We start from the raw sequence: 17,468 nt of genomic DNA, 5'->3' as shown, positions 1-17,468 counted from the left end.
TGTCTACCATCTTTCATGCGACGATTCCAGGGAGCTTGACAACAGAAAAATATGGAATGAAGATACAAAATACATAATGAAACAAAAACAACCCAACCCCCCCCCATTTAAAAAGCCGTAGAATGTTAATTAATCGGCTGAATGCCAGTTTCAGCTGGCAGACTTCAAGGGTTCTCATGAGAAGCAAAGCATATTCCTGCCAGCCTAAAACCTGCCCATCCCTGCTATAAAGAACACATCAACCACCAGTTGGTTATTATATTTTTATTAAAACAAACATTATATTCACATTTTGTTTGTCTGGTTTGTTGGGTTTTGTTTTTTGCTTGCAATATACAGGCTCTTGAAGGGCCCTCGCCAACAGCCAGTTCTTCCCATGCAAACCAATTGAAAGGAAGGACTCCAGCCCGGTGAGGCACAGTACATGAAGAGGTGGCACATGTCAAGGGGCTGGGGGAGACTTGAAAGAGAAGATAGCCCAGAGTGTTAAGGCAGAGCACCGGAGAGCAAGAACCACAGGAGCGCAGACCCACCCAGGGCAGGATCCGGAGGAGTCTCTCAGTTTGCCTGCTCCTCGTGGATGTGGGTGAAAGTCTCACGTTTTGCTCCAGACTTCCAAGGTGCATTCTTGGCAGAGCTCAAAAACAGAAGTTTCCAGGGATCAGGTTGTTAACCAAAAGCTGTCTGAGCTGTAGCAGCTGAAACTACTCAGGTTTTGGGAACCTGCAATAAAAGCCCCACTCCCCAACTCTCATGCGTGCAGTTGTCCCCTTTCTTTGGATCTTCCTTCCCTCCTTAACCTACACACACACACACACACACACACACACAAACTTCCACAAAACCCTAACACAAATAAATAAAAACCTTGCACTTGCTCAACATACACCAAAAATAAATTATAAAAATCAAAGCCTCCAGATTTTTCAAGACGCAGTTTGTAAATCAACACATCCCGTGTGTCAAGTGGCTCAATTTGGCAAATTCTGCTCAGCTGCTTGGGGGTTGGGGGGGGGGCGCAGGATAAGAAGCTGCCTTAAACCAGATCCAACTGTCCATCCATCTTCTCCAGTATTGTCTACCAGACAAAAATGAAAGGACCCTGAAATGAGACAGATGCACGTGTATGCATGAGAATGAGTAAGGAACCAGCAAGCTGTCAGGTACCAAAGGATGGCCATCAGACTCCAACCAGAAAGACAGTGTGTGTGTGTGTGTGTGTGTGTGTGTGTGTATAAGAGAGTAAAGACTCAGCGGGCAGCATTTGGGGGAGGAAATGAAGTGCCTTTATAGTAAAGTCAGTATAGCCCAGTGTGCTCTATTCCAGTGCTCGCCTAAACTATTAATAAGAGTTTTACAGGAAGGTGTCTTATGCCATGTTATCCCTCTAGCCTAGTATTTACTCTGACCTGAAGCCCTTCAGGGTTTCAGGAACAGATGGAGCTTTACCATCCCCTGATGTTACCTGAACCTATTTATATATATCAATCTAGAGATTTTGCTAAGGCGTCGTCTACCTGTCTTTTTTTGCTAAGGCATCTACATATTAAAAAGACTTACCAGGTGAATTGCCAGCTGTAATAAGAGACTTTTCAGTGTTGGCCCCAGAGCAGTGGAACTCTGCCCCTTTGGGGATGCAGCAGGCCTCATTCCTTGCCATGTTCAAGAGGGCTTTGAAGCCCCCTTTCAGTCTTCAAAGTCCACTGAAACATGGCAAGGGATGAGGTGGAAAATATTCCCTGCATAATTTGCTATTTCAACTCTCTTTGGTATGGTCAACCGCTTTTCCAAGCCAAAATTTTAATTAAAGGGAACCTTGCACTCCCTCTGTAGGCAGGGTGCGGTGATGGTTCACTGGGCATGAAGAATTCACGGAGGAGACAGGAGACAATAGCTATGAGACATGGCGGCTCAACCAAGCACCCATGGTTGGGGCAGTCTATTTCAAATGTGCCCTTGCCTGTGAACTTTCCAGGGGCCTCAGGCCAGAAATGATTGACTACAAGAAGCTGGCCAAGATAAAAAGGCCCACACTACCAGAGAGCTGGTGTGTCTGTGTGTGTGTGTCATTGGTTACTCAGAGAATATGCAGCACTCAGCTGGCTGGACTGCAATCCTTCAAAGGCAAACTCCAACTGATAAGTCATGACTGTGAGAGAGGTCAGACCTGGGAGGACAGCCAGCAGCAACTCTTCCTAAACTTGCTGGTCCAACACTTCCTGCATTCTGTGGTCTATTGCCACAATGAGTGTGTAGCTCAGGTTCAGCTCAAGAGTACGTTCGCTAGAGGACTCTTAACAAACCCCAAGACAAAACTGCAGGCAGAGGGGCGTTTCCAGCGAAGGACCCAGGGCCCAGGTTCAGCTGAGAAGAAGCCCTCTCTCCGCACCCCCAGCACTCAACTATGCAAAGCTCCACACTGGAGGTTTCTGCCTTTGAAAGCTTTAGGTGGTTTTCAGCCGGGAGGAGTAGCATTAGTTGGGTGCTTCGGGCGGGTGGGTGTTGTAGAGAGCAGCACGGCTGGATCATTCATTTTGTAAAAAACCCAGAAGAATCCAGGCCTAAGTTAGAGTGAGCAGAGACAGAGGGAGTGTGTGATCCTGTGCACACATGCCCTCGATTCAACAGCATTTGCCAGCTCTGTAAGAAGCAAGTGGTGCCACCAATCTCTTTTTATGTCCCGCGTTAAGTGACGAAGTAAGAAAGAGGGGGAAGGAGGGTCTTCCCTACAAATAAGCCCTGCGAGAAAGCAGCCCTCACAGTCCACCCAAACAGCCCTCCTATTTGGAGTGCCATTCTGATGAATGAAGCTTCTCCCCTCAACAGCTAGCCCTCTTCGAAAAACATCCTCCAGAGATCCCAGAGGCAAGTTGTTTAATTAGCTGGCTGCTTCAGAGTCAGGAAACACCCCTCCATTAACGACACCACCCCCCCGCCAAAAAAACCACCAGAGTTCTGTCCCAATTGACAACTTCTGGGCTCAGGGGGTCTCCATCTCTTCTCCTGCTTCTGGAAAAACGCTCCCTTACGCAAGCCCTCCTGCTCTCCTTGCAGACACAACTCAGGCAGTGTGTCTTCCCACCCCCAACAACTGGGCCAGTTCCTTTTCTGCAGGTCTTGCCAGCCGCCAACACGGAACCGCCCAGAGCAAGTTGCCCAGCAGATCAGATGCTTGTGAGGTGGGCCCCCTCACCACCTGCCTCTTGCAGTTGTCAACTACCGCTAGACAGAGGTTCGATGGAGGTTGTGGGGGAGGACCAAGGAAGGTAGATGTCAAGGAGGGGGTGGGGGGAGGCGGAGTCCATGGCGGTTCCAAAAGCCGAGGGAGGGGGTTGCATCTTCTCCACTCCTCAGCAGAGCGTGTCGGTGTTGAAGGAGAGCTGAGCCTGTGGGAAGATATACAAAAATAGTACGGTATGATTTGGGACATGGCACTTTTCGGAAGAACAGGTGCAAAACCCTGGGCTAGAGGGAGGGGGAAAAGAAAAGAAAAAAAACACAAGAGGCATCTACAGCTGACAGGTGGCCATTTATCCACCAGATGCTGCAGTCTTGCCAGGTAAGAATCGCAGGACCAACTGCAGCTGCCACATTCCATAAGAGCTGGCTGCATTAATGCCTTTCTTTAATTCAGTGGCAGGAGAGGATGCCAAGTGTGGTGGAAGATTCAAGGAGGATGGTGGTGCTAGCAGCAGAGACTGCTGCCTCCTCCCCTTCTTCATCTCTCTTCTTCCCTCCTCTCTCCTCCCCTGCCAACATAGAAAGAGCGAGCAGAACTGAAAGCGAAGTGATACTCATGCTCACCCGGCTGCTTGCAGCAGCATAGCAGCACATCCAAGGGGAAAGTCCGCATTGCAGGGCAGCTGAAGGAAAATGGTGCAACCTGTTGACTGAGAGCAGCTACTACAAGCCCAAACAAGTGCCACCTTTTTCTTGCTGCTGCCACCTCAGGCTCCTGCTTTTTGCAACCTCCCTTTTAGCCACAGTTGCATGCTGGCTCTCCCCACCCTCCATCCACATTATTGTAAGATTTAGGGGTGGGGGAGCCGGCACTGTGTACCATTGAGTAGCACCAGAAAAAAGCATTTGTGTTGATGAGGAGACGAAACTTTCTTTATCTCAAATTAGACCTAATATAAATGAGATTACCCAGCCAAAGCAAGTGCTCACACCTCTCACTCAGTCTGTAAAAAAGGTAAAGGGACCCCTGATCATTAGGTCCAGTCGTGGCCGACTCTGGGGTTGCGGCGCTCATCTCGCTTTGCTGGCCAAGGGAGCCGGCGTACAGCTTCCAGGTCATGTGGCCAGCATGACTAAGCCACTTCTGGCAAACCAGAGCAGCGCACGGAAATGCTGTTTACCTTTCCGCCGGAGTGGTACCTATTGATCTACTTGCACTTTGATGTGCTTTCAAACTGCTAGGTTGGCAGGAGCAGGGACCGAACGGGAGCTCACCCTGTCGCGGGGATTTGAACCACCAATCTTCTGATTGGCAAGTCCTAGGCTCTGTGGTTTAACCCTCAGCAGCACCCGCGTCCCTCTCAGTCTGTAGAAACCAACAAATTAGGGACTCTCTCATCAGTACCTATATGGGGGGGGGATGCTTAATTTATCATTTTTCTCTTTCTAATACGTAACTCGAAATGCAATTCCTTTCATCTTGCAAGTGTAAACTTCAAATAAGATTAAATGAAAAAGAAAATAGTATCATGGCTGCCATGAGAGCAGTCCTCTCACCCGCTCCTCTTCAAAGCTGATCAGGCCCTCGTCATCTGTTTCCAAGTCCTCGGGCTCCTCCACCACTAGGGCCCGCAGCTCAGTTGGGGCTGCACGGGGCCGCAGAAGGTTCAGCAAGCGCTGGAGAGGCGATTCCATTGAACAGGCTGGGCTGGTCTCCTGCTGCTCTAGGTTGTCACTCTGCTTCTTAGCGAAGTTCACAAACACCTAGGGATGGGGAGGAGGAGAAGAGCAAAGTGATAGTCTTACACCATATATATGATTCAGGTAGGTGGTCATGTTGGTCTGACGCAGTCGAAAAAAATAAACAAATTGTCCAGTAGCACCTTAGAGACCAACTAAGATTGTTCTGGGTATATGAAGAAGTGTGCATGCACACGAAAGCTTATACCCAGAACAAACTTAGTTGGTCTCTAAGATGCTACTGGATAATTTTTAAATCCCTTCCCCATATATGAGACTGCTTTAACCTGTATATGCCCACTCAATCACTTCAATCTGTGCTAGTTACAAGTGACACATAATTCTTGTTCCACACTTGGAAGAAATGGGGCTTTTAGTGAGGCAGCACTCACACTTAGGAACTCTGCGCTTATTGACATCAGGCAGGTACCTTCACGGTACTCCTTTCAGCACCAGCTAAAAACATTTTTGTTTCCTCCCCAGACATGTAGAATGTTTACATTATCAGTGATATTAATTATTATTTGAATGTTTTAGATAACTGTTTTTACTGATTTTTTTGTTTTGTTTTGCTCTTTTTCTTTGCAAACTGCTTTGATGGTTTTGTTTTGTTTTGTCTTTTACAACAAAGAGGCCAAGGAGTCAATTGCCTGACCCCCACCAAGTTATCTCCAGAATTTTGGATAGAGGTCACCTCCACTCCTGTTCCCCAAAAACCCTTTAACCAGAAATTCCAGGGATGTAAGAAGTGCCAACTGGTCATGGCAGAGAACTCATTGAGAAGGCCAACTCAGTGCACTTACTTCTTTGAGAAAGGCAAATTCCATGCTAGCGTATTATTAGCAAAGGGACTGAAAATACAAATGCCTGCATTGCAATGTCCCTACACATACATCTCTGGTGTGCAGCTGGATCACCTGCCCTAAGATGAAAAGATAATGAGTCTGGGCCTGTTTAGCTTAGGGGGAAAAGGGAGAGTACAACTGCAGAAGTCTGCAACATGATGAATGGGACAGAGTGAAATTTTTCTCCCTCTCTCCTAACAAGAGAACCCAAGCCCCCGCTCTGCATGAAATGGATTGGCAAGGATATTCAGGAGAGACACAACAGCAGACTGACTACATGTCTCAATGAACATGCCCCCCCTCAAATACATGTTTAAATTGGCCACTTTCATTTAAAGAAAACAGCCTTTTGGGACCCTGATCTGGAAAATGGTCCCAGTATGGCTTGGGACCCCATATTAGGCACCTTCTGAAAACCACCTCTCCTCACTCCTGCCTCTAATTGCTATTTGCCTCAAAGGTGCTGCTGTTACTTTTTAAGAAACCAGTTTTTCCATATTATGTCCCACAACACCCCTGGGTTGAGATTGTCACGCAGTGCATAATGGATATATGAAATTTGCTGTCAAGAAGTACGATGTATCACAAGGAGTTGCTTTCTATTGGGACAGCTGTCTGTCCACCTGGCCGTGACTCTCTGGGTCACTGGTCTTCCCCATCCCCTGCCAGCTCAGAAACCATGGACTGAAACTGGACCTTCTGCATGCAAAGCATGCTCTTCCACTGAGAGGTATGGAAATAGCCAACTGGCTTAGGTGGCTTCATAGAAGAAGTCAATGGAGGAGGCCTTATTGATGGCTATTAAGAATGAGAGCTAAACAGAACCTCCATGGCATAACCACTTAATATCAGCCCCTTGGCTCCCCACAGCCGGGTGCTCTTGATGGCTCCACCCTCAAGAGGTCAGGGAATGGCCCTGAGAGGCTCCTGCACTCACGTTGTCCAGTGTGGTCTGACTGACGGAATAATCCTCAATGCCCAAGATGTCCACCACTTGCTCCATCTTGCTGAAGACCTGAGCCAGCGAGATCTGCTCTGACTTCAGCTGGTACTGCACCTTTGTGTGGTGCCTCTCCTTGGAAAACAGAGACAAAACATCAGCACAGCACCAGAACGGCCTCTCCCTTTTTTGCACCCCACCCCCTTCTAAATCTGTCTCCTGGTGGACTTTAATACCCAGTGCTATGTCCGCATGAGTGAGTAGCTCAGAAGAGTTTGCATGATGCCAAACTCCTCACATTTTTCATCTGGCACCAAGATTGTGTGCAGGGCAGTCAGGTAGGAGCTCTGCTGAATCTCCCTCTGAACGTCATTTCGTTATAGTTCTGTTTTCAATGCCACACAAACTTCTTCAGGCTCTTTTTATGTTCTCTTATTGGCAGTTTAGGTGTAGGGTCGTGGTTCCCAATGTGGGGCACACCCCCCATAGGGGGCAATTTGATTTTTAAGGGGGGCAATTCGAGAATGAGTTATTAACAGTTAATGGCCTTTTAGGCTCCCTCCAAGTGAATAGGAGTTCACTTTTTGAATAGTAACAATCATATGTCACGAGGGGCGGGGAGGGAATCAGGATTTTAGAGATGCATTGCCAAAAAAAGGTTGGGAAAGGTGTAGGGGAAACTAGGAACTTCCCTTACTGAATTCAGTAGCAGTTGTTGGTTGCAAGGTAGCAACTTCCACAGGTGAGGTTGCTTCTTTGCACGTTCAATCAACAAATGTTATTGAACTCATTATCTTGTTATTATTGACCTCCAATAAGTGGACCTCCTAATTTCCCCTATACAGGAACACAGATATGAAATCCCCCTTTAAAGAAAGCTCTGTCATCTGCTCCCTCCCCCACAGAGGCAGCCAGGGGCCAAGCTTGCAGGAAGCAGGGCCTCTGGGCATTCTCACGCTGGAAGGAGCCTAACCTTGAGGACAGCCTCTGGGAAGTTCCTGTTGAAGAACCGCACTACCTCCTTGACATTCAGGCTGGATTTGGTCCGCACTGTGATCATGTAGCCGTCTCCAAACCTAGAGGAACAGAGGGATCAGGAAACCAACCATGCCACTCTCATTTCTCTCTCTGCACATGCCCCTCGCCAGCAAAAGTTAGCCCTGGTTTCTCACACCTTGGCTTGCAACCATGACACACCTTCACAAGCAATTTTCAAAGTGATGTTTAGTGCAGCTGAAACCTACGGCACCGCTTCCTGTCAGGCCCCGGGGCAAGGCAGGGCCTGATCCAGACCCTTTTCAGATAAGGTACCCATGGAAGCAGGGCCTCCTGGCTAGGCCAGATCCAGCACCCTTGGGAAGCTGCCATGGCCTCCTATGAACAGGACCAGGTGGCAGCCCTCCTTCAATTTCCCACAATGTCCTTCTTCTCTACCTCTGGGGCAGTGTGGGAAGTCATGAGAGTGACTGGTCCCAGCTGCCCCATGCAGCTGAATACACGGCCTCCACAGGCAGGTAAGCCTGATGGCAGAAGAAGGGGGAGTCGCTTTAGCCAGGACCCCTTCAACTACAGAGCCAGTCCTGTTCCGTGGGATCTGCATCCACAGCCAGCCTCACAGCAACCAGCCCAGTTCTCACGTGGATGAGCAGGGGTTGGAAGAGCGTCTCTGTGATGCACTCTCTGGAGCCCCTTGACCTTTTCCTGCTCACCTGTTCTTTAGGTGCTGGATGCTGCCCAGGCACTTCAGGCGCCCGTTCACCATGATTGCCAAGCGCGTGCAGAGGGCCTCACACTCTTCCATGCTGAGGGAGACAAAGGAGAGGGCCTCAGCACAAAGCTAGCCTGGATGGATAGATCACGCTGGGTCTGAGTCGCCCACATGATCTTCTCCCAATACAGAGTGAGCAGGCAATCACAAGCCCTTACTCCAACGAACCATCCATTGCCTCAGTTCAGGCCCCGCCCCCTTGCCCTGGGTCTCATGAAGCAGAAAAGGGCACCCCAAGGCCCCGCCAACCTGTGTGATGTCAAAACCACTGAGCGGCCCGTCTTGATGATGTCCAGGATAAGGTTCCACAGGAAACGCCTGGCCTTTGGATCCATGCCAGTGGTTGGTTCATCCTGCCAGGAAAAGGGGGCAAATGGCAGAATTAGCTGCCCACAGGGGCATCCTTAAGCCTTACCGTCATTCGGGTTGGCTCCATGCAAGCCTATTGTCAGTTGCCATGGATTCTGGATATAAATCATCAGGAGGGACCCAGGAAACCCAATTTAACTTAACACACATTTCCTGCAATTTACATGGTCATCATTTTTGGTTGGAGACTTGGTTTGGGTTCTTTGCCAGGGTTCTGTTGCTAGGTGCTGCTAGAGGACTATAGGCTTTGGTATATATATATATATATATACACACACAAAGACACAGCACTAGCACAACAGAGGCACCTAGGGACAGAAAAAAAGCATTACACAGTATTGAAGCTGTGGTTGCTCTTGTGTGCCACGCGCCCTAACCCCACCTCCTCTCCTCACCAGGAAAATGAAGGCTGGGTAGCCAATCAGGGCAATGGCTGTAGATAGCTTCCTCTTGTTGCCGCCACTGTAGGTGCTGGCAGGTTTGTTAGCATATTTGGCCAACTCCAGCTTCTTTAGTGCCCACTTCACAACCTGAGAAGGCAAAGAAGAAATTGCTCGTACACAGCTGGTACCCCCATGAGAAGAGCCCTGCTGGATCAGACCAAAGGTTCACCTAAACCAGCAGCCAGGTGCCTCCAGGCAGTTCCTTCAGCAGGGCAACAAGGCAATGGCCCTCCCAGGCTGCTCCTCCTCAACAACTGATGCTAAAAGAGACGCACTGTCTCTGGGCATGGAGGCTTCATTCTTAGCTACCCTAAGAATATCAGAATCATCCTGCAGGGTTTGGTGGAAGCACCCACGTGGCCCAGCATCCTTTTTGGCCAGCCATAAGCTTCCTAGGCAAGGCGTGAAGGCTAGTTCCCACCACCCCACACTCCGCCACCAACAACTGATGGTCAGGGCCATGACGACAGCCGTTAGCAAACCTCTCACCCCTTCTGTAAATCCCTCCAACACTCTTCTAAAGCCATCTGCAACAGTGGCTGCCACCACATCTTGTGGCTATGAGTTCCACAAGTTAATTATGCATTGTGTGAAGCAGCAGCAGCTCCTTGTTTGCCCTGAATCTACTGCTGCTCAAAGCTGTGATGCACAGCTTAGCCATTGCCCCAATCATTAGGAGTCCAGGCTGACCAGCAAACCAGCCACCCGGTAGACGTCTATGGGAAAGAAGAGGCCAGAGTCCTCCCGACCTTATTCCTCTCCACTACTGCCCCCAGAGGAAGCAGCCCCTCCACAACACGCTTGCTCACCCGCTCCTCATCCTTCCATGGAATGCCGCGCAGTCGGGTGTACAGCTCCAGGTGTTCTTGCGCCGTCAACTCATCAAAGAGAGCATCAAACTGTGGACAGTAGCCCAAGCTCTGCTGCACCTGCAGAATGTCCTTCAAGATGCTACAGAGACAGAGAGGAACAATGGGGCAAAGCAAAGTAGTCAGTTCCTCTGAGGAGCCCCGATGTCAGGAGCGAGCCAGCAGTAAATCGTACCAAGCAAGTGGAGTCAACTCTTTATTAGAAAGACACAGGAGTGTCAGGCCTAATGTGCATAGGAACTCTTCAGTACGTCTTGCCTCTATGAAGCAGTTGCAGAGACTGAAGTCCCCAGGTTATTTGACACCCCACCTGCATGCCTGTCTTTGCCCCTCCCACTTCATACCTCTTCTGGTTCTGGGAGACCCAGTGGGGAGAGGGCCTTGTTGCAGGACGATGGGGAGACACTTGCACCTCTCCACCAGCTGGACTAATCTCTGCCTCTTGCCCTCCCTGCTTTCCTGCATCAGCTTCTGATTCCGGGCTTTTCTCTGCCACAGACTCTCTCTGCTCACCAGGCCCTGTTACCTCTTCAGTTTCTGACATCTCCTCCTTTCAGTCTTCTCCCTCCGACCACTCATCATCATTCCACCACCAATCCCCAGGCTCCGAGCCTTTTCCCCCCTGAGAGTTTTTCAGCTGGTTCCTCCCACCATTCCACTGTGCTCAACCAGTCCTTGACACCCAATTATTGCTATTATTTAATGTATTTATTTCCTATCTGTCCCCCAAGTTGTTGCTGTTAACTGAAATTATTGTTGAATGGTTTCTTTAAATGTAAAGGTTCATCATTGTTCCACTCGATGTGTATGTCTTTAAGGGGCCAGAGCTAAATAACGAGACCCAGCTTTACAGCTGTGAAACATAGCAGGTGCTGCTGAGTTGTATTGATTAAGCTCTGTCAGCAATTGGGTGTAGTATATAAGGAGCAACATCTAGCTCTTCCATTACCCTGGGGGATGGGTTGGTGGTTGGGTCTGGTTTGTTGATGTATTTAGTGTAAATGGAGTTTTTGTTTTTCTTATTAAAACCTTGTTTATGTTATTTTTGAGTCCCTTTTTAATGCATGGTCTCCCCAGCAAGCTCTCTGCAGCGCTACCATACTGCAAATAGCCAACAATTATATCCCACCTTCTTCCCTCTAAGGTGGCACAAACTTTATCCTCACAACACCCCCTGTGAGGTAGGCTGAGAGGCAGTGTGCCCAGCCCAAGGTCACACAGTGAGCTTCATAGCTGAGCGGGAATTTGAACCCGGGTCTTCCAGGCCCTAGTCTGCCACTTTACCCACTTTGAAAACAATGTAATGAAGCACAAAGTAATAAAAACAAATTAGTTAAAAACAATCACTAAAATATGCCAGATCATGTTTAGAATTGGCAACTAGTTGTAACTTCATGGGAAGTCAAGTTTGTTTCAACTGACAAAACAGTCTCCCAGATTTTTCTTGTTTTTAATCACTCCAAGAGTGCTGGAATTTGTGAGGGCCCAGCAATAAAAATGCTTGCAATTGCAAGTACAGTCATACCTCGGGTTACAGACGCTTCAGGTTGCGTGTTTTTGGGTTACGGACGCACCGAAACCCGGAAGTACTGGAGCAGGTTACTTCTGGGTTTTGGCGCTTGCGCATGTGCAGTGGTGCTAAATCGCGCTTTGCACATAAGCGCCGAATTGCAACCCGTGCATGGACAGACATGGCGTTGTGGGTTGCAAACGTGCCTCCAGCACGTTCGTAACTCGAGTGTCCACTGTAAAGGGTTTATCAATACGAGTCTCCCAACCCCTTTAAGTATCCCAAGGTGTCAAAGGGAACATCATATCTCGTCATTTATTTAATTTCATGCAGGCTATCATTCCCAAACACCTGCACATGATATCCTCCAGAACAGATGCAGGAAGTCTGCCTTAACAGAACTGAAGCTCAGTATTTATTAGTACAAGCTGGGCATATCTTACTTAATCTATCTGGGTGAGATGCAACTGAGAGGCTGCTCTGAGCAAGTTTTTCTTTTCTTTCACCAAGAGCGGTGCTTGTTAACCTCTCGGGAATGTTCACACAAGTGTACATGAATGGGTCAGGCTTACGCAGAACCAACTGCGACTTTTTGCCTGGCTCTTACAACAGAACAAGTGGCACAGCAACCTTGTGCCAGAACCTTTCCCCCAACCACCTGCCCCATGGACGTACCTGTGTCCATTGATGAAGGCCTCGCCGCCAGTTGTGCTCTCGTCCCCTGTGAGCATTTTGAAGGTGGTAGTCTTCCCAGCCCCATTGACACCCAGCAAGCCAAAACACTCTCCTGGGCGGACGCCCACACACAGTCGGTCCACAGCCAGGATGCGTCCAATCTTGCGGGATTTGTATACCTGGAACCCGGTGAAGGAGTGAAGTCATCAGTAAAGGAGTGAAGTCATCAGTCACCTGGTGTACTATTAGTAGGGCTTGTAGCAAACTGGCAAAACGGCCTGCTTTTCCTAGCTGGCAACCATAGGAGGCGGGAGTGCTCTTGACCTCAAATCCTGTTTGCTGGTTTCCCACATGCACCTGGCTGGCTACTGCAAGGTCAGGATGCTGGACTAGATGGGCCATTCGCCTGATCCAGCAGCAGCTCTCCTTCCCCCATTTTAAACTTGTGGAGTCACACAAATTACTATCATCATCATCATCATCAATTTGTATATCTTTAAGGACCTTTAAAGCCCTATGCGGCCTAGGGCCCTCATACCTACGGCACCGCCTCTCCTGGTATGCCCCGCGGAGGACCTTAAGATCCACAAATGACAACACTTTGGAGGTCCCAAGTGTCAAGGTGGTTAGATTGGTCTCAACTAGAGCCAGGGCCTTTTCAGTACTGGCCCCAACTTGGTGGAACGCTCTGTCCCAAGAGACCAGGGCCCTGCGGGACTTGATATCTTTTTGCAGGGCCTGCAAGACAGAGCTGTTCCACCTGGCCTTTGGTTTGGACTCAGTCTGACCCTTATGTTGCCCTCCCCTCATGCTCTGGATCTATTGGCTACTTTTAAAATGAGGCTGCATTTTAAATTGCATTTTAACCTGAATTTTAAATTGGCGCCCCCCCCCCATTATGTTTTTACTGTGATTTTATTGGTGTTATTGGTGTTTATTGGCCGGGGAGGGCGGGGTATAAATAATTTCTTTTCTTCCTCCTCCTATAATACCACCCTTCATCCAAATATCATGAGTCGGTTCACAACAACTCAAAACTCTCTCCTCCGGTTGTTTTCAGAAGCACTACTGCCTCCAGTCACAGTGGCAGAGCATAGCCATCATGGCTAACAGCCACCGATAGCTTTCTCCTCTGTGAATTTGCCTAATCCTCTTTTAAAGCCGTTCAGGTTGGTGACCATCACTGCTTCCCGTGGAAGCGAGTTCCACAGTTTATCTCTGTGCTGTGTGAAGAAGGGCTTGATTTTTTTACAGGTGAAACTCGAAAAATTAGAATATCGTGGAAAAAGTCCTTGATTACGGTAATCCAACTTAAAAGGTGAAACTAATATATGAGATTGGCTCATGACATGCCAAGCGAGATATGTCAAGCCTTGATTTGCTATCATTGCAATGGTCATGGCGTACAGCTGATGAAAACCCCAAATTAACCATCTCAGAAAATTAGAATATTCAAGGAAATAAGCAAAACAAGGATTGCAAATCGAGCAAGATTGGACCTCTGAGAAGTAGTAGCACATCTCGCTTTGCATGTCATGAGTCGATCTCATATATTAGTTTCACCATTCAAGTTCAATTCCTGAAATCAATAAACTTTTCCATGATATTCTAATTTTTCAAGTTTCACCTGTACTTGTCCTGAGTATCCCAGCAGTCATTGTTTGCTGCTTGTGGAATTTGATCCTTTCATGTTACAGCAATTCCTGCCCAATTAAATCCCTCTCGGATCCTGGAAGCCAATCCTCGCCACAGCCCCGACAAGATGGGCGGAAAGGCATCCCCTACCTTGGTGAGGTTCTCGATCTTCAGCATGTCGTTGTCAGCATCTCCCCGCAAGACTCGATGGCGCTCGTTTGCTACATCCACATCATCCTCAACAGGTTTGCTTGACACAGGAAGGCGTCTGGATCAGAGGAAAGGGAACAGGGTGTGCAGTGAGGCTCAGGGTGCAGAAACTGAGTAGAACTGTTAATAAGGCTCTTCTCATTGACCAAATCTGTGGGTACGTCAGTTGCCGAGACCACATAACACCAGTCTTGAAAAGCCTACACTGGCTCCCAGTACATTTCCAAGCACAATTCAAAATGTTGGTGCTGACCTTTAAAGCCCTAAACGGTCTCGGTCCTGTATACCTGAAGGAGCATCTCCACCCCCATCATTCTGCCAGGACACTGAGGTCCAGCTCTGAGGGCCTTCTGGCAGTTCCCTCACTGCGAGAAGTGAGGTTGCAGGGAACCAGGCAGAGGGCCTTCTCGGTAGTGGCACCCACCCTGTGGAACGCCCTTCCAGACTTTTAGAAGACATCTGAAGGCAGCCCTGTTTAGGGAAGCTTTTAACTGTATTTTAATATTCTGTTTGAAGCTGCCCAGAGTGGCTGAGGAAACCCAGCCAGATGGGGGGGGGGCTTTATAAATAAATTATTATTATTATTATTATTATTATTATTATTATTATTATTGCCAATTTGCAAATTTCAAAGGACAGCTTCATGTATTGGCTTAGGGAATAGAAATTTGATAGGGTCACATTAAAATGCAAAACTAATTAATTGATTCTATTTATATCACATCTTTTTCTCCAAGCTGCTCAAGGCAGTGAACATGGTTCTCCCTATTCCAATTTTATCATCAAAACAACCCTGTGAGGTAGCTTCGGCTGAGAGGCAGTGGCTGGCCCAAGCTCACCCACTGTGCTTCGTGGCTGAGTGGGAACTAGACCGACACTCTAACACATTGTTTCTCAAATTTGGGTCCCCAGCTGTTGTCGGACTACAAATCCCATCATCCCTAGCTGGCAGGACCCTGCTCTAACTATTATGTCACATGTGTTGGGGTGAGTGTCATCCAATCATTCCCAGAAACAAGAGGTTACAGCAAGTTCGTGGAAATTCCAGAAGCTGCCAGAATGCTGAACTGTTTACTGCAGGTGTCAAAGTCAACGCTGTGAAAACTGTTCTTACACATGTGCAGCTCCTAGACTGGACTGAGATATTTAGCCTCATCCTGTCTCTTGAACGGGAAGGATATAAGAGAGGCAGGAGAAGGCCTTGAAGCTCTCTAGGGTAAGGCCTGCAACTTCAAAGAGGACCTCTATAGGGGCTCCGGTAAAAGTTTGCATAGTTTGTAACCATTATGCTTAAAAACTGACAGTAAAATTATTGCTGTCTGTAATGGAATTATTGCTCCATGCCTGGCTTCGAAGCTCCTACACGTTTTGCTGCTGTGTGTTTACTCTGCTTAACTGGGTGTCTGGAAATGTGCTGGACCCAAAGACAGGAGTTTTGCTGTAAAGAAACCCAACAGGTGGTTTGCCTGCTTAGCACAAACCCAAACAGGTTATGGGTGATGTCCCATAATACCAACATTAAGAACCTTTGGCATATTGATGATGCCACCAGTGGCCCATCCCACCTCCTCCATGCTTACTGTGGTTTCCGGAAGAAATTATACTGGCACATGATGGTGATGAAGAAGCCCACAAAGCCTTCAATTGTCATGGCAACCAAGCCCCTGGTCACGATGTCCCACTCGAATGGTGACTTCATTTTGTCAAATTGCCCTAAGGTGAGGGGACACACAAAAGCAGAGCTAATGGCTGAAGAGGCACCAAAGAATTCCCTCTTGCTGGACACAATCATCTGAGAAGTAACACTCCCTGGTTTATCCCCATCTGAATTTTACTCAGGGCCTACTGAAAACAATGGTCCTAAGTTAGACACCCCCACCCAATTCAATGGGTCCACTTCTTATTCAGGATGGATAAAAGGAAAGACTTCTTCACACAGCACATAGCTAAAACTTTGGAACTTGCTCTCGGAGGAGACAATGGTGGCCACCAACCAACCTGGATGGCTTTAAAAGAGCATTGGGGGCGAAATGTAGAAAAAGCTTTCAATAGCCAGTAGCCAAGATGAATGCTTCTAAATACAGTGGTGCCTTGCAAGATGAAATTAATCCGTTCCGCGATTCTCTTCGTCTAGCGGTTTTTTCGGATCAGCTGATAAGCGGCTTAGCGGCTTAGGAAAAGGGGGGGGGGAGGGAAAAAACCCCGCAGGAACTTGCAAGACATTTTCGTCTTGCGAAGCAAGCCCATAGGGAAATTCGTTTTGCGAAGCGCCTCCAAAACGGAAAACCCTTTCATCTAGCGGGTTTTCCGTCTTGCGTGGCGTTCGTCTTGCGGGGCACCACTGTACCAGTTGCCACAGAGGGGAGAGGGTCTTGCGCTTGGGTCCTACTTGCCCATTTCCACAAGCATCTGGTTGTACTAGATAGCCTGATCTAATAGGCTTTTCCTATGTTCTTCTGAGTAACATCAGATATAGCAGTTCCTGTTCAGCCACTCTCAAGCCAAACAACTGTTCTGGCCTGTTTAGAGCTTTGATTAGCAAAAGCCGCCTGCTTTATTCCTTAAAAAGCAATCAGTGGCAAGGATGTGCTCATGGGAAGCCCCTCTTTCGATGCTGGTTGTAGTTACTTGATTGGTGGCAGATAGACAAGACGCTCTGCACCTGTTCATAAACTCTTTTCCCCTCCACTGGAGGTCCACATGTCCCAGGACTAAGTCATGGCTGTAAAAGGTGCCAAGCCATCTTTTGCAAACTGTTGACCTCCAGGCATTTTGGGCTACAACTCCCATCACCCCACAATGCCTGCACTGGGTGCTGGCTGTTGGAAGTTATTGTCTAAAACATCTGTAGGGCACCAGGTTAGCAAAGGCTGGACTAATCCATATAAAAAAAACTAAGCAAAGGGTGCTTAAGCAGGCTGGGAAATTTACCAATCTTAGCATAGTATTCGTTGATGTATTCGTTGTAGGCCATCTCCATCAGCCCATGGCCCAGGTTGTAGTTTGGGAAAATCAGGAAGCAGCTTTTTAAGTAGCTGTTCACTACTTTCAGGTCCTACAGAAAGAAGACATAAGAAGGTCGCCGGAGACGGGTCAGAACAAATGTGTATCTAATCCGTAAACAATAACTTTTAAAGCCACCCATCATGCTTTGTATATCTATTTATTCATTTCATAAATTTCACAACAAAATTATCAGTAAAAAGAGTTAAGAACAACTATTTAAAACTTGAAAAAAGTTAAATCAGCGATAAAGTGAAACCAGACTAAAACACACATCAATC

The 17,468-nt window shown here is 47.9% G+C and overlaps 1 protein-coding gene across 2 annotated transcripts in view; it reads right to left on the bottom strand.

The window, feature by feature from the left end:
• Positions 1-249: 249 nt before the first annotated feature.
• The window catches only part of ABCA2 (ATP binding cassette subfamily A member 2), a 102,381-nt gene continuing 85,162 nt past the window's right edge, over positions 250-17,468 (bottom strand). For both annotated transcript variants that reach the window (XM_081896236.1, XM_081896237.1), the window contains exons 38-49: positions 17,116-17,239; positions 15,765-15,897; positions 14,125-14,242; positions 12,340-12,518; positions 10,095-10,236; positions 9,238-9,372; positions 8,723-8,826; positions 8,415-8,507; positions 7,679-7,781; positions 6,703-6,840; positions 4,738-4,944; positions 250-3,386 (exon numbers count right to left, since the gene is read on the bottom strand). In XM_081896236.1, the coding sequence (XP_081752362.1) occupies positions 3,351-3,386; positions 4,738-4,944; positions 6,703-6,840; positions 7,679-7,781; positions 8,415-8,507; positions 8,723-8,826; positions 9,238-9,372; positions 10,095-10,236; positions 12,340-12,518; positions 14,125-14,242; positions 15,765-15,897; positions 17,116-17,239 (1,512 nt within the window). In that variant the 3' untranslated portion in view covers positions 250-3,350. The remainder of the gene's footprint in view (positions 3,387-4,737; positions 4,945-6,702; positions 6,841-7,678; positions 7,782-8,414; positions 8,508-8,722; positions 8,827-9,237; positions 9,373-10,094; positions 10,237-12,339; positions 12,519-14,124; positions 14,243-15,764; positions 15,898-17,115; positions 17,240-17,468) is intronic.

Source organism: Podarcis melisellensis, assembly GCF_964234715.1.
Source record: "Podarcis melisellensis genome assembly, chromosome: Z".
NCBI classification, from domain to species: Eukaryota; Metazoa; Chordata; class Lepidosauria; order Squamata; family Lacertidae; genus Podarcis; species Podarcis melisellensis.
This window is presented reverse-complemented; position numbering and strand designations above follow the sequence as displayed.